Source organism: Chaetura pelagica, unplaced genomic scaffold (genome assembly GCF_000747805.2).
Source record: "Chaetura pelagica isolate M959 unplaced genomic scaffold, ChaPel_1.0 scaffold344, whole genome shotgun sequence".
NCBI lineage: Eukaryota > Metazoa > Chordata > Aves > Apodiformes > Apodidae > Chaetura > Chaetura pelagica.
Window position 1 is genome coordinate 6338278 of NW_009953098.1, and position 23991 is coordinate 6362268.

The window sequence follows — 23991 nt, forward strand, 5'->3', positions numbered from 1 at the left end:
GGAATGGATCTCTTGCTGCTTAATTAGGAGCAGCAGACACTTCCCACAGGGCTGCTCGTGCATTTCCCAGAGGTAGCCTGTGCACCAGCTGCCCTTGCAAGGCAGAGATCAACCCGGGGACCCCCTTTCACCCACCCACCATGGGGGAAAATCCCCCTGAGTGGGGAGAGGAGCCTGACACGGGGCTCCTGCCTTCTCGCTGAGGCTCCTCTGCTCCTCATTAGGGACAAATTTGTCAGATCAGCCTCTAGGCACAAATCCCATGATTTTTGAATGGAAGTTCAGGTTGGGTACAATCTTGTTTTGGGACCTCTAAAGACAACACGGAGCTGTGAGCTGGGGGAAAAAGCCCCACCCTGTATTTTCCTTCCTGTAGGAGAGCATTGCTGGTTTTCATGCTACAGTTGCTCTGGGTTTGGGGAAGACTTTTTGGCAGTCCTGGTAAGTCCTGCATGCTCCAACCCATGTGGGACAGCAAAGCTGTCACAGTAAGAAGGACATTGGCCTACTATAAACTCTCTGTATTTCCCAAACCCAGTGAAAAATTGTCAAGGAAGAATGTATGTTGTCTTCAAGGGCAGAAACAAATCCCTACGTCTCATGATACAGACGTAAACAATCAGGAAACTTGTACCTATCAGAAGAGGTAGAGTGCAGGATATTTTTGTTTTCTACTCTCTTCCTCCCTGGCCTTGTATGCAGGACAAACACTTCTTATCATCTCCTGGGAAACTCCAGGGAAGGGAAAAAAAAAAAGCAAACTAGGAACCCGGGGACCCCCTTTCACCCACCCACCATGGGGGAAAATCCCCCTGAGTGGGGAGAGGAGCCTGACACGGGGCTCCTGCCTTCTCGCTGAGGCTCCTCTGCTCCTCATTAGGGACAAATTTGTCAGATCAGCCTCTAGGCACAAATCCCATGATTTTTGAATGGAAGTTCAGGTTGGGTACAATCTTGTTTTGGGACCTCTAAAGACAACACGGAGCTGTGAGCTGGGGGAAAAAGCCCCACCCTGTATTTTCCTTCCTGTAGGAGAGCATTGCTGGTTTTCATGCTACAGTTGCTCTGGGTTTGGGGAAGACTTTTTGGCAGTCCTGGTAAGTCCTGCATGCTCCAACCCATGTGGGACAGCAAAGCTGTCACAGTAAGAAGGACATTGGCCTACTATAAACTCTCTGTATTTCCCAAACCCAGTGAAAAATTGTCAAGGAAGAATGTACGTTGTCTTCAAGGGCAGAAACAAATCCCTACGTCTCATGATACAGACGTAAACAATCAGGAAACTTGTACCTATCAGAAGAGGTAGAGTGCAGGATATTTTTGTTTTCTACTCTCTTCCTCCCTGGCCTTGTATGCAGGACAAACACTTCTTATCATCTCCTGGGAAACTCCAGGGAAGGGAAAAAAAAAAAGCAAACTAGGAAAAAGGCAAGTAAAACTGGAAGCAGCAAGATATAACAGATATGTTTGCATGACATTTTGCATTTGTGAGAACAATGATAACCCACTAATAGAAGCAGGACATCAAGCTGTACTCTGGGAGCAAATCAGTTTTAAGACCCTTCATTTTTGTCCTTTACTATCTTGGCCCATCCAATCTGCATACTGGGATTTATGGACTGAAATTGGCATAGCTAATTTTATTTGTCATAACAAATGCTAGATAAATAAACACAGCCTTATTAAATGGGACTGGAAACTGTGGGGTTAAGGGAAAATGATGAGAAGTATGCCTGAATCAGAGATGCAGGCAGTGGTCAGACACAGGCAGCTTCCCAAGGTGGGTCCAGTCTTTAATCATCCACTTTGCCTGCCCTGATTGCTGGCCAATCCCTGCTGCTGGGAAAAACCAGCCCCCAATCCCTTGTCTTGAAACATTTCCTTGTCTAATTCTGGCTCAGGAACTCTTCTCCATTCAAGAAAATGAGTTTTCCTTTTGTATGGGGAGGAAAAAGATACAAGCAGAGCTCAGTAATTTTCAGAAGATATTGGGAAGAAAAGTGATTTGCTTGGTGTGCTAAACTGCAGAAAAGCCCCTGATAATGCAGGGAAGGCACTGGATGCATGCAGAAATGTTCAGTGAATGTGTCATGCTTGGGGAAAACAAGTCCCAGCTGTGGTGATGTCATACTGTGGTAAAGAGTCCCATGGTCTGGGGCCACCAGTGCACCAGCAGGTCTAAGGGACCACTCACTGGTAACTGTACTTTCTGAACTGGTCTTAACTGATCTTCAGTGGCACTTGAGTCATCATGGTTGGGTGACAATGAAAGCAAAATCCTGCTGTGGCATGATTTGAAAACCAGCTGGGGCTGGCCCAGCTGGACACTAGACAAACATGCTAGGGTACTAGTGAAGGATGGAGAGTTACTCCATCACTGTAGGGTTACAGAAAAGAACTTGATACCTTTTTAATGAGATTGCAAATTAGACTGCTAAAGGTAGTAATGCTGTTGTAATTTAGAGATATTTGATTCTTCAAAGCTATTGACTAAGGAATTAGAGTTATATGAAATTAATATTGTACATACTGAGTGGACTTCAAGCCTTGCAACACAGCTGCAAACGGGACCAAGTGAGCTTGTGATGACCCAGCTCTGGTTGGGCTCAGGGCTTACTCTTTCATGGTTTGATGTATCTGTCAGTGGTTTTGGGGTGAAAATGGAACATTCACAGGTGTCAGTAAACCAGAAGAAGGGTGAAGAATGAAGTAGCCAGTCACGGAGGCTGAGCATTTGGGCTTTGCGGCTATGCACAAATAAACAGTGCTTCTTTCTTAATAAGGTCAAACATCAAGTCCTGCATCTTGGAAGCCAGGAGCCACGCTGTGTTTGCAAGGCAGGGATTTCTGCCCAGACAAGCAGGGAGCCAGGGAATGACTGTAAGATAATGCTAAAGTAATGCTCCTCATCCAGCACTGTATCCTAAAGATATAGGAATTGTTTTGGTGGGATAAAGAGGGCTATTGCAGCGCTGGGAAGGAGATACTGCTGTTTCTGTGTTGGATGACATGGATATTTCTGAAATGCGTCCACTTCTGGTTTGTTAAGAAAACCACTGCTGCTGTGGAAGGCCCTGAGAGGAGGTGGGAGGGCACCAGGTACTGTGGTTTCTGACTGGCAGAGAGGGAACGAGCCACATGGCCACTGTTGTGAATGGCTGGCCATGGGGGTGGATGAGGGGCTGGCCATGGGGCTGGCCATGGGAGTGGATGAGGGGCATGTGAGGTGCTTGGCATAGGTGGCGTCCTGGGCCTTGCTCTGTGCCCGAACAGGACAGAGCTCCTCATGCCTGAAGAGGCATATGGAAAGGTAGCTTTGGTAAAGGTCCCACGTCCTGGCTGTGGCTCTGTGTGCCCCACGCACACCAGTGAGAACAGAGAGGGAGAAAGCAGAGGGACTGAGGTGTTATATTTTGCACTTCCCCCTTTGCTGGTGCCTTTTGCTCTTCCGTAGTTGCTTGGTGAGAGCCAGCTGCAAGCTTCAAGCATCAGAAATATTTAAAAATCATCCTCTTTGCTCGGGGGAAAGGTGGCATAGCAAACAACTGCCACGTTCCCTGAGAGATCAATAACACCCTGCAGGAAGCGAAATCGTCCTTTATTAATATGATGAATTAGCCTGATACAGGGAGGAAGAGATCAACAGCATGGAAAATAAATGCATGCCCTGAAGCAAAGCTTGTCAACTATGGAAATGGAAGTGTCTTTCCTTTTATCCATAACAAATAATCCTGAAAGTTAGGCTAGGAGACCAAAGTGACTCCTGAGGTTTATCAGTGCTAGATGGATAGAGAAACTCGCTTCTCTCTTTGAAAAGCAATTACACCATCACACAGAGACAAGCAGCTTCCCTGCTGTGCTACTGGATTAGAAAGCTTGAATATCTTCCTCCTTGTAGTTTAAAGAGGCCTGATTCAACAAAGTACTTATGAACATGGCTCATTCAAGGAAGCTCAGCTTTAGCCTTGCAAAATCAGGATCCTGGAAAATGAAACAGCATCAGTTTTCCATCTTTTATTGAAGAGGGCAAAAATAAGTTTTCATAAGGAACAAAAAGCAGCATCTTGGAGCAGCTCCACTGCTGCAGCCCTGGCCCTGGGTGTTTCCTGTACCTGTGCCTTCATGGGAACAAGCTACACACTACCAAGAACTGTTGGGGCTTTTGGCATGGTTAAGCCATTCTTCATAAAATATTATATGCTTTTTGAAAGTCTCTACACTGCCTTCAGCTGCATTCATTTGATCAAATCTGGGCTGGCTGTTTTTGGATTTTCAAAGGAAAACATTCTGTTTGCCAGTGTGGAGAATCTCATGTTGTGACTCGTGCCCCACTTTTCTTTTGGGTGCAGCATTGCCCAACCTGTTCTGCCTGGGCCTGAGCAGTCCAAAGCCAGCAGCTCTGCAGGAGCTGGGGCAGGTTTTTGTGACTGAAGGAGTGTTTTACTTCATGCAACTGCATCAGCTCTGCAGCACTTGCAGGAGCTTTTTCACATCTGGAAATTTCCTAGTAAAATAAGAATGAACTCTCATTTCAGAGCCATGATGACTGAGATATCAACTCATTTAGTGTTTTCATACAACTGAGAATTGAATTTTTTATTTAAAAAGTCAAAGTTCCTACCTTAAACTATCAGAAAATGCTTGAAAATTTCTTAAGTCAGATTTAGGATTTGTGAGCATGTCGGTATGTGAAAATGGTTGTTCTTGGTAACCTGAATTGATAGAAAAGGCTTTAAAATTCCCATTGTGGGGTATTTTGGAAGGTGTGCTAAAGCCACTCTGGAAGGTCTTTCGGCAAAGAGAAGTGCATGGATCTTGCTTTATTTTTGCAAGAGAGTTAAGGGCTACATTTTCCCCTCTGAACTACAGAGCTTGAGTCAGACTGAAATATCAGGGTCTCTAATTCAGTCTTTCCAACTTAATTTTATTTTTCTTTGATAGAAGATACAAATACACAAATAGTCCCTTGCAGTCACTGGGACTGTGCAAGCTACAAGAAAGAGGGGAGTTCTGCAGGTGCAAAACTCAATTCAAATTATTAACTATCTCCAACATCAACACTTTGTTCATTTCCCATCCCTGCAGGCAAACATGATTTTTTTTTAACCTTTAATCTACAGCACTGAATGAAGTTATGTAAATCGGGCATGAGGAGGAAGGCTTTTAAGCTGTGATAGGTATATCATGGTCCTCTCCCATTCTGTGAAATTGCTTTACAGCCGGGCCATAATCACAATGACAGACATGCTTGATTGAGTTTTGTCTCTCTGTTAATCTATGGAGTCATTTTCAGAGCTGTGTGCGTCTGTGAAGCTGGGGATGCACTGAAAAATTATCCTTTCAATATGGAGTGTGGAGGTTCCTGTGTTATTATGGGAGTGCGTTTTAGGATTAGAGTCTTTGGAAGCTTCTCATTATAACTGTGATTTATTTTTTGTGGTTTTCTCCCATAAAGTAATATTAGAGATTAAGGAGCATATATTTCAGGTGATAGTGAAAAGCTGAAGATTAAGGTAAGGTACTGACAATATGAGTGCATGAGAGAAGCTAAAGATGACTCATTTCTCTAATGCATGGGGTGAACTCTTAACGGAAAGGGTGAACAGATGAGAGGCAGAGCACAAGTGGTGTTTTATGTTGGATCCTGAAAAAAGTCATTTCAGACCCTCAGGGGAATTCTGCCTGGGCTCTCCCATTATGAGTACAATTTGTTGTACGTGAAAGAAAGTGATGACTAGGGAACGGGTGGCCTTTCGCAGTGGGACGAGGAGGAGAGCTGCACTTTCCAGGCAGGGTTTGACTAGCAATAGCATGAACCAAAGGAGTGAAGAAGGCCAACAGTGTCTTTGCAGGTGGGGATGAGCCAAGGAGAGGTATGACAAAGTGAGGAATGGTTGAAACTACAGTAGTGGTGGGACTGACCAGGTCCTGGAGCAATGTGTGAGGTTAAGCCCACCCCTTGCAGCACTGGAAGGGCTTTTCTTGCCTTGGTTTTGCACCATGTGATGTCTACCCTCTGTTGCTGGTTCCTTGTGTGGTTGCAGTCATCCTGTGCAGCCCTGGAGGGTTCATGTTGCCGCTGCAAAATGGAGATAACAGTCCTTCTTTTCTACAAGGCTCCTCTCAGATATCAGGGTGATTAAGCACATGTATTTGTAAAATGTGCCCCAGCCCCCAACATCTCTTGTGATTTGTAACAGGGATGACTGGGAGCCATGAGTCAAAGTGAAAAATCAAAATACAAGATGAGGCAGTGGTGAGACAGCAGCTCTTCGGTCACTAAGGCCTCTGCCCTGGTTCTTGCTGCTGGGGCTGTTTCCCACCCCAAAGGAGGGATTCAGTCAACAACCAGGTAGTCCCTGTTTCAGATGGGTCAAAGGTGCTGCTTGTCAAATCATAACTGTATGAGTTGGCTGGCACACCTGAGAGGGGATGTCCCACTGCCATGGTGTGTGGGACAGAGCAGGGCAAGAAGCAAATGTTGGAAGACTGAGGTGGGGAGGAGGTCACTGGAGGCAGCTCTGTCCTCCTTGGGCAGACCCAGTCTGATTTTCACCTCTCGGTTTGGGAAGAGGAAGAGAAAACAAAGTGAAACAAAGAGCGTCTTGGCATATTGGCTCATTTTTCTGCCCAAAATCTGTGTCCTCAGGCTCCTCACTAGCTCCCCTCACCTGCACCCAATTACACACCTAGCAAGATGGTGACTAATAGAATATCTGATCATCTTTCTGTGAAAATCAATGGCCAGCCTTCCCTGGTGCTTCTTGTCAGTGTGAGAAAAAAAAAATAAAAATCTTCTTAAAGATCCTTTGTGGTGATCAGATTGTAAATTTAGCCATGAGGAGACTTTTGATCCAATTTAAGTGGAAAATTGTAACCTTTGCTGAAGATCTGGCTTAGTGGGAGGTGGCAGGGTGCTCTGAATCTCATGGGCTTGAACCCAGAGGAAGGTTTGTTTTTAGGTCTCAAGTTGACTAAGTTCTCCTGTCTCATTTAGAGCGGGTCGTGTTACTGTGAGGGAGGATATTCAGACAATTGTTGCCTTGGGCCCTTCAGAAAAATTGCCACATTTTACAACGAGGGCAACCTTCCTCACATGGTACATCACTGCAATTAATTGTCTTGACACATGATTAGTACCTGGGGGCAAGGACGGATTGTTCTGTTGATTGGGCAGAGATGCGTTATTAATTGTATAAACTGGCTCTTAGTCAAAGGACACAAACCAGTGGCTGCTGTTATTGCCACTGTGGAACTGGTATTTGAAAGAGGGCAGGAGATTTGTGGCCAGGCATTGATCCTCTGCCACCCCAATATTATTAAGATTCTCTGACTGCAGCTCATGAGAAATTAGTCTTTAACCAGATCCTCCCACAGCACCAGGTCACTTGGGTGCTCTGTTGCACTCTTCCTCTTGCTCCTGTTGTCTTTGCACAGACTCGGCATCTGGCAGCCTGAGCAGCACAAGCAGCTTCTCCCTGGCTAGCAGGGAGCAGTTAGGAGTTTTGTAGATCAAAACTGAACTGGCTGACCTTGACTCACTCTGAAATTAAGTGATATCCTGCTTAGAGATTTAGTTCCATTTTCTGGCAAGAAGTCATTTTGATAGTAAGTTCATGAAGGATGTCGCAAGATTAGCAGAGCAGAAGTAAAAAAACCCAATAATAATAATAATGATTGTGTTGTGTCATTTATTCTCTCTGCATTCCATGTAATTGAAGCAATTTTATAGCTATTGTTACACTATACAGGATCTCTTCTTAGTATTAATTACCAGACAATATAATACATCCTTCACTGAAATGAATCCTGAGGCATTTCACTGCTGATTACAGGCTGTACATACCAAAGAGGATGCTTTGGAGAGCACATCCGGGTATACAGGAGGCAGCCACAGATGGAGAGGAACGATGGCACCTCAGAGGTGATTGCACCATCAACACGGTGCTGAATTTGTCCAGGGGAAGCTGCCAGGTGGGGAGGCCAAGGAAAAATCAAAAGTCCCACAGTGGGAGGAACATGTCAGTTGTGATATTTCATAATGATGGGGCCAATATTCAGGTTTTTCTCAGGTGGATGCTAATAATTGTGCTGTGCAGCACCTGCAGCATCTCTGCTAACCATTTCCATGCACTGCATGTTATTAATGTTCATTCTCTTTCTGTTTCCAGGCTGTGCAGGCTCTGATGGGAGCAGTTGATGCCTGCTTTCAGTTATGTCTTGCGTGAGCAGCTCATGGCCTCATTTCTAAACCAGTCCGACATCTCTTTGGCTGGTGGTAGCAGCAGATCTCTGGTGTTGCCCACAGTGGGGAGGACACTCCTGCCCTCACTGACCAGCACAGAGCCTTGGGTCACCTGTCCTGCCCCCAGCACTGTGCCTGGATGGCTTGTCTGTCTGCCTGACATGTGGGCTGCCAAAATTTCTTATCTTGACAGCATAAGCCTCTGCTTTCATTATGTTAGAACTAGAAATTGTACATACCAACTTTTAAAAGTGACACCTAAAGGGAAATGCATGTTCAGTTACACGCTGTTATTAAGTGCCTCAGGCTCCAGCAATCTTTTTTTTCCTTCCAGCACTGATTCATTGAGCAACAAACAGAAGTGTAATAGTGGCTGGTATTAGGTTATATCCCCCTTGCTAACCAGACTCTGATTTTTCTTCTTCATTTTTATTTCCAGCATTTTACATTGTCGTAATGAAGAACAAATTGTACAGGAGAAAAAGCACCTACTGAATTTCAGCTTTATGGCTTGTGCATTTCTATGAGGCCAGTGGGTTTCACTGGTAGGACTTTCATATATTTGAAATTCAAAAAGAAAAGCTTCTCGATCTAAACATTATCTTGATTTACTTGGGATGTCAACTGAGAACAACTTCTGAAGTTTAAGCACATTCAAGAGTAGCAGGCCATTGAATCTGATAATATAGAGATGTCTAGGGCCCTAGGAAGCTTACGTAGAAGGCTAGACAGGAAAAATAGGGAGATAAGCCAGTTATCTAAAGAAATGAGACCAAAAAAAGGCATCATAAGAAATAAACCCAACATATTCCCTTCTCCTCACTTGAGAAAAACCCTGTTTCAAATTACAAGAGCAACAAATTTTTGGCTTAGTTGAAGGCAAAGCTTGGTGCATTCAGAGCAGATCCTGTGTCAACTTCTGCAGAATGCGCTAAGAGCTCGCAGCACCCTGGTTTGCACAGCGCCTAAGCTCTGCAAGCCCCATTGTTTGGATGTGCTGGTTTTCAGTTGATCATCTTTGCCCTTGTGTCAAACCTCATGACAACAGAATTAAAAATAAACTAACGTAAACCACACTATGTGAAGAGCAAGGTGTGGGACCACTCAGCACGTAATGGGGGATGGACAGGCAACCACAGTGCACAGCTGAAGTGCCACCTGGCCCTGCAGGTGGGTGGGTTTTTATGTCTTGCTAAATTGTTTCCTCAGCCAGTTGCACAGAATTCCCATGAGCTCTGTTTTCTGCTTTCCATTACTCCCCAGTGATGTTACCATGGGAGAAGTGACTGAAAAGCTCATCCTACCAGGAGTGCCAGTGGGTCTCCTCCCTGTTCAGCTTCCATGATGTGAACACTATCGCCAAACCCTTTTGTTTTTTAAAATCACGGCTTGAGAAGATCTGTTTGAAGGTTATTGCTTTGGTTGCTCAAGGTGCTGCAGGCACATGGTGTTGTCCAGAGCCTTGCGATGCCCTATGTAAAGGGCAGCTCACTGGCAGCAATGGCTTCTCTGCTCTTGGGGTTTGCAGGAGGGCTGCCTGCAAGCAACCATCCTTGTGACTTCAGCAGGTGAGTGCCAAAGGAAGTGGAGCTGCAGGGCAGCCCTGATACATCAGCTGCTCACAGTGGGATAGGGGGCTTGAAGATGCAGGACTAGGTGGGGAGGGCAGAAAGGCTGGAGAAAAGGAAGCAGATGGTGTTTCCCTGCCCATGTTGACCATGATCTTTCTCTTGACAGAAGACTTGTTTCTGCAGCCATTACAGATGACTCCTTCCTTCATTTGAAGCTCCATGCCAGACCTTATGGTGCTGCTTGATGCAGTGGTGAGCAGCTTGGCTTGCACAGCTCATAGCAGAGCCTCACCAGTGAAAGCCAACAGCCCCAGCACTGCCACTGGTGTGAGGAGAGCCAAGCTGGCTGTGGATGCACCTCATAACACTTCTTGCCCTATCCTGTTAGAAATGAGCCCCTGCCCTGCTTCTACTCACATCCTGAATTTTAAAACATCCCCAAGTACTAATGACTTCAGAGCTGCTCTAGAAAATAACCCTGAGAAGATTAAAACTGCAATAACAGTGATATACTAATCTGTAATAAAAGTCAAGTGCCCTGTTAACCAAATACTTCATTTCTTAATTTAATTTAAACCTTGCTATGACAAATTCAGTCTTTCAAAGTGACCAAAAAAATACTTTCAACTGATGATGCATATTTTAATTTAATTTTTAAAGTTTTATCTTAAGATACACTAATGATAAAGAAAATATGTGTTCGGGGCTGCTCAGGGCAAGACTAGAGCTGACACATTCTTCAATGAGAATTTTTTACTGTTTTCACCTATTATGGTATTACCTGTCATGTATTTTATTACTGTTAATACTTAATTTGCATGTTAATATTAAGTTTTGCTCTGGTCCTCAGAAGAATTCGAGGACTCTGAAGATCAAAGGAAGCACTGACAAACTCCTCATGCTCCAGTGAAGTGCCTTACTGCGTGATCATGTTGCTCCGTGCAGGCAGAGGTGAGCTTTGTGTGTGAATTCAGACCACCACTGACATGAAAATGGAAAGACAGCCTTGAGGACTGGTGAGTTTCCCCATGTCAGAATTTCCGGTGGTGTCTCATATGCTCTTGGTGTGGATGACCTCTTCTTTTATTAATTTTTGTTGTAGTCAGTAATTTGTGAATAATTTTCTAGGTAAAACAAAGGTTGAACTTTTGAAGCAAATGTACACGACATGACCTTTATATCTCTTAGTCACTGTCAGGCTTCACTGAGTGCTCTGCACCTTGACATTCAGTAAAGCAATAAAGAAATGAAATGTACTAATGTAACCTTTATAAAAATAGTTACAATGATAGTTTAATTTTTAATCTCCCTCTATGGTGTTAAAATAAGTTCAATAAACTTTGGCAGTAAATTACATTTAGAAGAAAATAAATTTAAATAACATTATGGTTATGATAGTCAGCAAATTATGTCCTCAACTGCTGCTTCAAGAAAAAAAAAATAGCACATTTAGGGCAGGGCTGTTGACCTTTACAATTTTTGGATAGTAATTGGTCTGCTATTCAATTTTTGGTACTTGATCTGGAACCTTAGATCCTCCTCTTCTCACATATCCTGCTCAGACAATCAGGAGGATGTTGCAGATGAACATCTCCCAGCAGCCACAGCAGACAAGTTCTATGTATTTGAGATTCAACTTTGTGTTTAATTGCATCTTTATAAAAGATCTGCACACAAAAAGGACCAAAAGACTATTTCAGGGGAAGCTGAAGAAATGAAACAAAAGAATGGTTCCAGCAAGATGTTTCATAGCTGAAATAATTTCTTAGTCATCATATGAAATTATGTGGTTTGTAGAGAGAATATTACAGATCAGGCTGTAAAACCAGGCTGAGCTTGTGACTCTGGAGTACCTGTAGCAAAAGGAAAATGCCACAGACTCCTGTATAGAAATGCATGCTGGAAAGGAGAGCTGTGTGACAGCTGAAATCACAATATGAAATACAGGTTATTTAGAAATTGTTGTATGTGTTGCATCTTACATGGAACATTCTTAAACTATTTCACAAACACATATTTCTCAGAATTGTTTTACCCAAAGATCGTACCTTCTGCAGTTGGTATCACCATACAGCAGCCTTGACCCATTGGCCTGCATGCAGTTTGGATCTCTGTTTTGTCCAATTGCACAAACTATGATCAGGAAGGTGAGGGACATATGCCCAGCATTGGCTCAGTTATTGGTTTTAATCTGTGAGAGGTTTCAACTTTCTACTTGTCCTCTTGCAAAATTAAATCCTTCTGTAGAGCCAACCTTTAATTGCCTGTAGTGCTTAAATACTGCTTGGACAGGGACCATAAAAGTACTTTGATAAATAGGTAGGGCTAGAGGAAACGACAGTGCCTCAGCTCTGCTCACCCTCTTCTGCCTCTGTGCCAGCTCAGCCTGGCTGCAGTGTGTCACTGTGGAAGGGGACACGTTGCCTCTTGTGGGGGAAGTGCCAGGGAAGTTAAATGCAGTGAGAAAATACACTGATGCCAGCATTGCAGGTAGACCAGCAGCTATTCCTGGAGGATTGACTTTGTCTTACAGCTGTCTGGAGGTTTCTGTCTCTTTGAAGCTGAGGACAGCCCAGTGAAAGTGTGGGAGGTAATGTTCACTGAGGGGAAGAGAGACAGAGGAGCAGCAAAGCTTGTGCGAACAGGGAAAATCAGCTGAAGGGAAGGAAACAATCTTACCTCTGAGTGGTACAAAGGTGAATGCACATTATATACTAGTGGGTGCTATCTTCTGGAGAAATGGTGGTATCTACTAGCAGGTGATCTGGCTTGCAGTACTAAAGGCTCATTATGTTGTTCCCGACGCTGCTCTAGGCTTAGGTAATTTCACATTTTCTCTATAAAGAAATAATCTTCTGAATGAGTTTTACTGCATAATTTTCAGTGAATGTAATTTAAAAAGTCTTCAATAAGACAGCTCTTTATCCCTTGAAGGAATCTGAGAAGTAAGTAGTAAAAAATCAGTGATCTAGTTTCCTGTTATTAGATTTCCCCCAATCAAGGCAGCAGTGAGTATATGGCATTCAGAGAGCACCAACTGTGTAGAACAAATACATCATGATACTTTTAAAATGGTAGTACTACAAATACTTTGTCCCTAGCTGGCCTGCCTAGCTTTGCCATTGGAAGCGAAGAATGACATTTAAACACATGTAAAGGAAACACATAATCTTATCTCCATAAAAGTTACTTTAACCTTGTTGTGACTTATTAGAAACATGGGGACTTTTTAAAAGCATTGGTCCTTTCTTCTTGGAGATGAAGGCAGATGAGTGTGTTAGATGTTGAATTGGAAGGGGTTTCATGTCTCGGATTGTATTGTTACTACTTTCACCTAGGTCAAACTGGGGGGCATTTATACAACCTTACAAAAGAAAGACATGACTTGTTCAAGTGGACACAACTGATAAGAAAGGAGTGGGCTAGAAATGTGCTACTCCATGAAGTTATCTGACCTTAAATGTCTGGAAGTTAACAATAACATTTCTATGGGCTTATAGGCTTGGTCAAGAGAAAACTGCATGTTTTGTTGGTTTTCTTTTCTTTTTTTGGTGGCTGTTTCCTTTTTCTCTTAAATGAAACATGCTATCTATCATTATCTCATTCCTTGTTCTTTCATTTGCTTTTTGTTTTCTCACTCAGGGGGTCTCTCTGGAGAGCTGAGGTCTATCCAGAGGGCTGGGGTCCCTCTGGCAGGCAGGTTACTGCAACCTGGTGCCTGAAAATGTTCCTGAGCACATTCCTCTGCAAGAAAAACCCTAATGTGTTTTTTGGACAGCCTGAGCGTGCTTATGAATAGTTCATAGTAAAAGCTTCCACTGAGAGTATAAAAAGCAATTAAATCTTAATGGCCCAATGTTTACATTTTTTGAACTACAGGTTGGAAAGCCTGAGTGCAAATTGTTCAGACACAGGTAACATTTCTGCTGTAAAGGGATTTCTGATAAGCACTGGGAAAAAAATGTATTTAACCAATCTGGTCTCATTTTTTCATAAGCATTTTTCTTGTACCACTAGAAGTGAGGGCTTTCAGTTATATTTTAGAGGATAGTTCTCTCAGAAAAAGGACTGTTGGAACCTGCAAATATGAGGTCCCAGAGAGAGAAAAGAATGATCTCACCCAGGCAAGGAGGTCAGGATGAGGATGCTGTCCACAAACACCATCAGGGTGCTTAGACATTATTCCCATGGAAACCATGATGACTATATACAAATAAAACAAAACAAGACTCAAGTGTGAATTACTTCACAGCTGGTTTTTAGGAGCCAATCCCACCAGGGCAGAAGCCTTGCAGGGGGCTCTTTATCCTAGCTGGAACTTGGGATCCACTTCATATAGACCTGCTAACAACCTTTCATGGGTGTGTTACGCCAAGTCAAGCAGCAAGTTTCATCTTCAAATAAACCTTCCCATTTGACATTAGGGAGGATGACATCTGTGGTGCCTCAAGCTTTCTCCTGCTCCCCACTGGCCAGTGACACAACTTGGGTGTAGCTCATGAACCAAGAGACCCGTCCAGGGAGAGAAAGGCAAAGGCTTCCCTTTCAGCTTGTAAACATTATGCCTTGGTGCCTGAGGCATTTTTATTTATCTTAAAATAGAATAGCAAGCCACCATACGCAGCCTTCCTCATCTTGTCCCTCTGGCTCACCTTGAGCCTGGCATGGAGGGTTCAGCCATGCTTGGGCTTCCCAACTGATAGGACTGCCAAAGAAGCCAGCCCAGGGGGAGATGGTTCTCTGCAGGCACTTGCATGAGAGTGCTGGCTCTCAGAGGGTACCCATCTGGTATGGATTGAAAGCAGTGACCCAGAGTTACGTGGATCCTCTGCATCACCCAGACTTCATCTGCTTAGCTTCTAACCTTTGGAAAACCCACATCTGCCTTAGGGAATGGCCTTAAATGCATAGAGCCGTGACAGTGCTATGAAGAGTAAGAGCTTCTCCTGGCATGTAAATGTTGTTGTCTTGGCCAGCTCAATTTCATTTGCTCTTTTCTCTCCCTGTATTTGATTTAGTCTGCAATTGATAGTGAAATGAAAAGGACGTGGGTTTAGTCCACCCACAGACTTTCACGGCGCTGCTCGGAGATGCCAGATCTGCAGGGTTCTGCTCCTCTGTGCTCCATGCCCTGCAGCGTGGGAAGGGGCCAGGAGGTGAAGGCTGGGTAGTCCTTGCCCAGAGATTGCTGCTCTCCAAAAACACATGCTTCCTGTTGTCTGCCGAGAGGCGCTTCACCTGCTCGCACTACCAGCAAGGCAGTGCTGCTGTTGATTGCATCAGAACAGGTTAAGAAGTGCTCATCATCTTACTAGCAGTGTAGCTTACGGTACAGCCTGGCTTGGAGTCCAGTGCAAGCTTTGTTTCCCGAGCTGAAGCAAAGAAACTCTACTGCAGTCCTTCAGCAGTGGGAAAAGGTAAAGCTTAATGAGGACATTTCTCAGGATCTGTCAGGAAAAAGAAAGAAATGTAATATGCACCTGTATTTTAAAATACATAAGCAGCACAAATACTTCAGTTCTAGTAATTTTTTTAGGACAAAAATGTATTTTTTTTCTTGCTGCAGTCTGTGATACAGGCCAGAAAAGCAATCTGTGCCCAAAATACTAGGGCAAAACTTTCAAAGTATAACCAGAATAAGTTATTTTTTCCATCTTGAGATTGCGTCTGATTTGCTGACATCCTGGCTTGTGAAATGAGCAAGCAGTGGAGTAGAGCACCTACTCTAGTGGGAGGTGGCCCTGCCCTTGGCAAGGGGACCAGAACTAGATGATCTTTCAGGTCCCTTCCAACCAAAACCATTCTGTAATTCCATGATTCTATGTTTCCACTGCCAGTTTGCTCATTGTACAAAATACTCAGAGTGGAAGTGTCTGTGTGTGTCTCTTTACTGAGACCAATGGAACAAAACAATAATAGATTTTGAATTATTTATTAAATGAAAAATCTCTCCTTAGTACAATGAGAGAATACATGCAGGGCTGTACTGAACTATTATCTCTAACAGTTTATACCAGGTTAATAAACCATCTAATACCTAAATATTAAAAAAATCCAACTCTCTATATTTTCCCTTTGTGCTGTTACAGGTAGATTTATGATTGGAATCTCAAAGTATTGGAAACTTGCGCTGAAAACAGGAATGTGCATGCGGCACATTTTTCTTTTGCCTTGAGCAATGTTTGGTTTCAGGTGAAGCAGTTTGTGCATCATCACAAATTGATGGTGTAGGATGATGAAGTGAAGGCAGTCATAAAAGAAACCTGGATTATCCAATAAACTGGTTCCATTGGGATCAGATGGTACACACTGAACTCTGTATTTATGAAACTTCAGCACAATGTAGTTTGCCTCATGTACAGCTGTGTACGGGGAAGGAGAGCAGTTTTTATAGACCAGAGGTTTGTAACAGGAAAACAATGCAGTGTGTGCCTCCAGAGCAATGGAGAACCCTGCCCCTTGAGTGCATCACTGGCACCACAAGAAGGGGCTGGGCACTGCTGAAGTATATACCAGGTAAATAAAAATACACAGACAAGAACTACTGGAGAAAATCCTTTACCCTGTGAGTTTTCAGAATTCAGTGAAGTCTATTAGAAAAAAAAATAACAAACCCAAAAGAAAATATTTGAGACGCCACTCGACTCCAGGGGATAAACACTTACACAGGGAGAAAAATAATGGGTACCAATGGGCTTTTAAACTTAAATCTGAAAAGTGTAATGAGATCCAGCAGATGGAATCTGGAGCCAGACAAATTCAAATTGGAAACATGACCTACATTTTTAATAGTGAGTGTGATTAGCCATTGAAACAAAGTGCCCACAAAGTAGTGGTTCTCTCCTCTTGATGGCTTTGAATCAAGACTAGATGCCTTTCTGGGAGATAAGCTTTAGTCAAAAATACTTATGCTTTAGTCAAACACATGTTACAGGGCTCAATATAGAGGTAATTGGGGAAATGTAATGGCCTGTGATATCCAGGAGGTCAGGCCAGATGGTATAATGATCCCTTCCGGCCTGAAACTCAGTGAATCTCAGAATGAATACAAATATTGTCTTCTGGATGTGCATTTGAAATAATTGCAGGCAGAGATTAGACACGCAATTGCATAAGGTTCTGAATTGATAAACTTCCCTCTCCTCTAGAACAAAGGCCCTTATTTATGCCTAATTACATGGTGCTGTTGTTATTCAGATAAATATCTGTTAGGAACTCAGATAGGATGTCAGCAAATCAAGTTTAACCATGTACATGTGTTGCTTGGAAATCTAGTTTCTAAAGCTTATATTCAACTTCAGACTTGCTTGCACAGGAATGGATCCATGAAGAGCTCCAGAATGGACATTTACTCCTCCCTGAGAGTGTCTTTATATATATTTGGTGTGTTGACCCTGTCTGGACACTAGGTGCCCACTGAAGCTTCTCTTACCATTCCCTTCCTCAGCGGGACAGGGAGGAGAAAATATAAGGAAAGGCTCATGGACCGAGGTAAGGACTGGGAGAGACCATTCACAAATTATCATCATGGGCAAAACAGATTCAGCTTGAGGAAATTAGTTTAATTTATTAGTGACCAAATCAGAGATAATGGGAAATTAAACCAAATCTTGGAGCACTGTCCCCCCACCTCTCCCTTCTTTCTGGGCTCAACTTCACTCCTGATCTTCTCTACCCACGATAGTATGATTTAACCCTATCGACTTTGAAGTTGATTCAGTTAAATAATAAAGACATGGATGTCCTGGTCCCAAAAGCAGCTGGGTACCTGATGCTTATGATTACCCATGCACTGCCAAATTTTACAGGAAAAGGTTGTTGAAAGAGTAATAGCAGAAAATAAAAAGTGCAAATTTTGATGGGTAATTTTGCTTATGCTGACATTATCACAAATGGCATCTCTGCTTGGTAATGCACATGCACCTGCAAAATAGCCAGCTGTCTCCCTGCTTCTGGAGAAAGAAGTACAAAATATTAACTGGTAAAAGAAACCACATTAAAACACAGATAACTTTTATTATGAATTTCACCATATTCTGTAGCTTTCAATTTTAGTGTTTTCTCGCTCGCAAAGCATTCAAAATAACTGCACAGGTAAGCAGGGAGATCACACAGAGGAAATAATATTGTTAAAGTTCAGTGAAATGTCGTCATTTATGGTATATGTGTATTTACCTGTGCTTAGAAGATAAATGTTGATAAGGTTAAAGAGTTTCATTCATAAAGCTCCATAACCTTTCGGATTCTCGGTCCTCCCCCAGAATCAACTCTGCCCGATGGCACCAAAAACCCCATTTCTAGGTGATGAGAAAGTGCATTTTTTCAGGTTCTGAGCAGTGCACAGAAGCCCTCACAGTAGCTGATGTGCCACTTGAGGACTTGACTTAATATTCTGAAGTAAGGAGATTTTCCCTGGGCTATACGTTTAATCTGAAGGGGGCAAAAGCCTGTATCTGCAACCACCCTCAAAACTACCCAAATATTTAAGCAGTTCTGTGACTATCCCAGTCTTACAGGTTGGCCTTTCTCAAAGAGAATGAGATCTGAGCAATGTGTGTACCCTGCAGTATAAAGGTGGGACCCACATCTGCATCCACACTTTACTTACTATAATCACCTTCCATTTTTCTTCCCAAGCAACTTACATGGAATATCATGACTAACATGGAGGCTGTAAACTTATAAGCTAATCTATCTACTTTAGATAAAATTTATTTGGATTCTCCTGTATTGACGCTGAGAACCATACAGCTAATTGCACATCTGCTAACTGTAGCCTGCTTTTTCTAACCTCTTATTTCAGCTCAAAAAGGAAGCATGATGATGATGACTCTGCAGGTACTCTGTAGCCTAAACAATGTTTTACTGAATCTCAGTATTACTTTGTATGAATAACAAGTCTCTTTTTGCAGATACTATTCTATACAGCTGCTCTGAATATTTTATTAGTTTACACTAAAAATGAAAGTGACACGAAATAATGAAAATCATATTTAAAGTTAGCTGTGTTTTAATGTGGCATTTTGCCAATTAAATCTTTTTTTAAAAACGTTGTCATAGCTGCTGATTTCCAAGCTGCTTTTTCAGTACTTCTATGGGGTGGCATTTAGGATACTACTGCTGTATCAGCAAAACTACCAACACAGGTATTTTACTTTTTATCCGGCTTTATAGCCCTTTATACAAGCCCTTCCTATAACAGTTCTGCAGCAGCTTTAATTTCATAAAGGTCCTGGAGGTCATTCTTATTTTCAGTCAAATAACAATACCCAAGAATTTTAACGATGCTCTTGCATTAGTGATATAATATTCAGAATTGTTATAAAATTCAGCAATGTATGAAAATGTCATTGCTAAGGATGAATGAAGCAGCTCATCTGAAAATGCAAATCAGCCTAAATCTTTGCAGGTGTTCAAAGAACTTAAGGTAATTTCATTTTGTCTCCCCTACCTGCACTTCTCAGGTACTTCTACAAGTTCCGGTACCTGAAATACCATCATTGATTTTTCTAGACCAAGTAAGTTCTTACAGCTAATTATCTAAACTTAAGTACAGCATTTGGTACAGTGCCATGTGGGAAATTATTAGCTAAAATGGGAGATTAGTATAGAAATTGAAAAGTGAATAAGAAAGTGAATAGTAGGAGGAGAAGATCAGTACTGCGGTGAGATAGTAGAGCTTACCAGCACCAGTCTTGGGCCTGCTTTTATTTAACATTTTTTATTAATGATGATCCCATAAAAAATATGCTTGTGCTAATGGAATTTACCAGTGGCATAAGGGAGGGAGGTACTGTCACTGCAGAGAAGAATAAAACAATCATTTAGGAAGAACTGAGTGACCTTGAGGACAAGGATGGGATAAATTGGATGAAATTCAGAAGTGTTTGAGTGCAGGTTCATGCATCTGGATCTTGTTAACCAGGTTTCTACTCACAGGTAAAAAGGACAGAACATATAAAGCAAGATATTTTCGCCAGGTAATGAAATGCTGGTAAAGGTGTATGAGGCATATGTTAGCTATCAGCCAGGATAGTGCACACTATTCACAAATGTGCAGGTTTTGTTTGGCTGTTTTTTTTTGTAGTAGGGGAGGGGCCCCAAGGGTGGCTCCAGTAAAAGCTGAGAAGCTCCTTCAGCTCCAACCCCAGCCAAGGAGCCATTAGGGAGAGACAATAGATGGGCTTCTGCGAGTAACATACAAAAGGACTGAGCAGAGTAAGCAGTTAGAAAAGAGCTGAGCTGGAGAGGTGAAAGCAGGGCTGGGGTGGAGATCCTGAGGTTGGTGAGGAAGAAAGGAAATAAGTTTCCCTGAAACCTATGGTGAGATGGCAGCTGTCCCCTTGCATTCATGAAGGAACGTGGTGGAACATTCCCTGAAGGCACCAGGAGGAGTGAGTGTGGATTTGCTACCAGTGGACTCAGATTATGCAGCTGTAGAAGACCCCGTGCCAGGGGATGTGATTGTTCCTGGAGCAGCCTGGGACTCTGTGAGAATCTAGTGCTGGACCAGCTTGCTCCTGAGGATGTGACTCCTGAGAAGGACTCATGAAGGAGAGGTTTGTGGAGGACTCTCTCCCATGGGAGAGGGGAGGACTGTAAAGAATTTTCTTCCTGAGGAGGAAGGAGCAGCAGGAACCAACAGTCAGTGAACTGACTCTAAACCCCATCCCAATTCCTCTGTGCTGCTCTGGGGAAGCAGGGAACAAAGTGACTTGGGGCCAGGAAGGAGGGAGGGATGGGGTAACATATGCAAGCCCTGCTCTCTGTGTTGTCTGTGTCCTATGTGCACTTGATTGTTGTGAAATTAAATTACTATTTTTCCCCAAGTTGGGTCTGTTTTGCCCATGACCTCAATCGGTGAAGAACCCTCCTTTGTCTCAACCCATGAGCTTCTAGTTGACCTTTGTCTTTATCTCAGAATGGGGGAGTTGAGTGAGTGGCCACATGTCTAGTTCTTTGTTGTCATGTTAGACCCACAACAAGTGATTCACTTCATTTTCAGGAAGCTACTGAGAAAGACAATTTGAGTGACCATGGGAAGAGAGAGCCCAAGTGTGAGAGGAATCTGGCAAAATGAAGGCTGAGGGAGGCCTCTATAAATATTGCATGGGCGTAAGCTCGAGAAAGAGAAAGGTGTCTGCTTAAACTAAAGGACATTGGCACAAGAACAAGTGAGTATAAATTGGTCATGAATAAATTTACAATGAAAATTGGAAGCAGGTTTCCAAACAAGAGAGTAGCAATATTCTGCAATTGCCTTCCAATGAAAGAACAGTGAAAACAACAACACCACAACCCCAAGCTACTTTCAGGATGGTGTATAATGAGTTTCTGATGTGTTTGGCTAAGATAGCAGGGAAGTAGACTTGACAAAGCAAGATGTCTCTGCAGGCCTCTCTTTCTAAGACTGTTTTTTGTGACCAAATATTTCAGAGCACTGTTAAGTGCTTCCTTTCCTTCATGTATTTTTAGATAAAATTTTCATAGTGTACTGCAGGGACTGCTAGCTCTATTGTTTTAGGGAAGGCACAGAACCGTGGTGTCCAGAATATGCTGAATACTCTCAAAAAAACCACAATGCAAAAAGCAAACAGTGAAGAGTCCATCATCCTTTAGAGCAAGGCTCAGGCTAAATCACTATTTTGGCTTCAAGAAATCACATATTTAAGTGGAAAGCAATGGGGACTATGTCCAAACAGGAGCAGCACTCTTTTGAGGCTTTTTTCTGTGTTGTTTCTGCTACTCTCCTGAGCCTTCTTCTCTGGGTTGCAGTTGGCCTTCTCAGCCCTGCTGCGCATATGCAGCAGTACAAAATAGGATGGGAAACAACAATTTAAATGCACTTTAAACATTTTTTTTTAATCAAAGGATAAAAAATGGAGGAGTTGGTGTGAGTCTGACTGGGTGCCAGCAGTGCAAAACTGCAGTGAAGATGGCTTGTGTGGGAGAAGAGAGGATTTCTCCAGCCTCAGTGATGTGGGGCAGAGCTGTGCTAGCAGTGTCGTGGTTTCTTTCAAGTGGCACCAGTGTCCTTTGGTTTGGTTTATCCTGCTTGGTGCTTCAGTGCTTGCTTAGTATTCCTTGTTCTGAAATCCAGCATTTCCATTACTTGTTAAAAGCTGCGTATTGCCTTGTTGAAGTGGCCATAAGGGGATTTATATGGAAGCCTGGGCTTTGGAGGCTAGTAGCTGGAGTTTTATGGCAAAATTGGGTGATTACAGCACTTTTACAGTAATAGATTCTGTTACAGCAAAGTGCTGGGAGTGTGCAAGCTGGCCTGGTTTTAGTTGAAATCTGATGAGTGGAGCAATGAAATCTGCAGAATTCGATTATTCTGGTTGCTTTTCCTCTCCAGCTAACTACACACACATTTTGTTTTTTCTGAAATCAGCTGTTAACATTGAGAATAGGTTAAGGAACAGGAAAGTTAGATGAAATCCCCAGGAATACAAGTAGTTTGGAAAAGGAGAAGAAATAAGCAGCAGCTTTGCAAGGCAACAGTGCTTTGCTTACACCTTATTGACATCCACATTAATCACATTTGCAGTAGGCAGCAAATCTTTCTTTTTGTGCAAATACTTTAACACCTGGTTTAAAAAAAATGAGTATGATGGCCTGCTCCTCAGAGTCGTGCAAACTGGGTAATGAACACCAGCATGACAAGGTAGGAAAGCCATAAACATGGTGCTGGAAGTTTTCAGTCCCTCTTCAACTGAGATTTTTCTGAAGCTTTCTCAGCCCTTCAGAAGCTGGGCAGGGAAGCAGGGTCTTGCTGTAGGGCAAGAGGTTCATGGTGCCTCCAAAAGCTGCAGCTTTACCATCAAAGATTTTGGTGCAGTGCCTCAGGCATGAGCTGCCCTGTGACTTGCTGGTCAGAAAAGCCTGTCCCTCAAAAGGAAAAGCTAAAGCAATTAAAAAAATATATTTTCAAGGAAAAACTATATGAAAGGTCAGAACTGAAAGACATGCACTGTGAAACGGTCAAGAGAAAACATTCTGATTGATTGAAACTTAAAAAGAAAAATTCTTATTTTTGGTGATTTTTTTTTTGTTTAATTTCTGTTTCTGAAATGTGTGCATCTAGAGAGCTATTTTTTTCACCCATCCTCAACTTCAACCAGGATACAGCATTCTGTGAACACCTGGGTGAGGTTATTTTCTTCTGCCCTGCCCTGCTAGCAAGCTCAATTTAAGATGAATCATTCACAAGCACAACCTGTACTTATCACTCTGTTTGAGTTACTCTTCGTACACCCTCATTGGGGTGTATTGTCATGGGAAAGCAGTGGTCTCACATCAGGGATGAATTCAGCCCTGATTTCACTGCAGCATGGAGGGGCTGTGCCAGTGGCCATAGTTGCAGGGACAGTGTCACCTTGTCACTGCCATGCTGTGCCACTCAACTCCAGGAAACATGGTCAGTTTTCCTATGGGTGAAAATATATATCTGGGAATATAAAAGCATATTTTCAGCTTGTTTGCAAACAGACTGGTTTGCCAGCATGTGCTCATGGGAGCTTTTGGGTGACAAGCACACTGAGGAAATGTCTGTGACTACAGCAGGTGAGAGAAATGGCTTTTTTAGACATGTCTTTGCATTTTGGCTGCCCATTTGAGCATCACAGAAAGGCAGCAGTGACATCTTTGGTGTCAGGAAGGATGTGAGGGGCCTCCTTGCTTGTGCTGAGGCTCTTGCCTGCCTCCAAGCAGACATAATGAGCTCCCTGATGCTAACAGTGGTTAAACACCACCAAAGCCTATGAAAATAACAATTCCTGAAGTAAAACATCTGGGTCCAGAGTCTCTGGGTGCTGCACCGGCCACCACAGAGGTGGGGTTGTGCTCAAAGCCCCTGACCTGAGGCAGGTGCCTGCTGGCAACCCCTGGCAGTGATGCCATGGTGGTGGCCTCCCTGCACTGACCAAAGCCAACCATCAGCCCCGTGGTCGTCGCGCACCTTGTCATGTCCGTCCAAGCGGGAAGCCACACGAGCGAGGGTGGGCTGTGAAATGTCACCTCTGCGTGCAGCTGCCGCACCGCGAGGACGTCGCAGCCTACAAAAAAGGAAAACAAAAAGGGGCAAAGGAAAAAAAAGCCACAACACTGAAAAGCTGTGCTCGTTCCTCACTCTTCCCTCAGTGCTGTCTCACCCCGTGCGGAGGCTTCAGAGGT

At 43.2% G+C, this 23991-nt stretch overlaps 1 protein-coding gene across 1 annotated transcript in view; it reads left to right on the plus strand.

The window, feature by feature from the left end:
* The window catches only part of SH2D1A (SH2 domain containing 1A), a 50736-nt gene that overhangs the window by 11508 nt on the left and 15237 nt on the right, over positions 1 to 23991 (plus strand). Inside the window, exon 2 of the mRNA XM_009997230.1 lies at positions 18620 to 18654. Within this exon, the coding sequence (XP_009995532.1) occupies positions 18620 to 18654 (35 nt within the window). The remainder of the gene's footprint in view (positions 1 to 18619; positions 18655 to 23991) is intronic.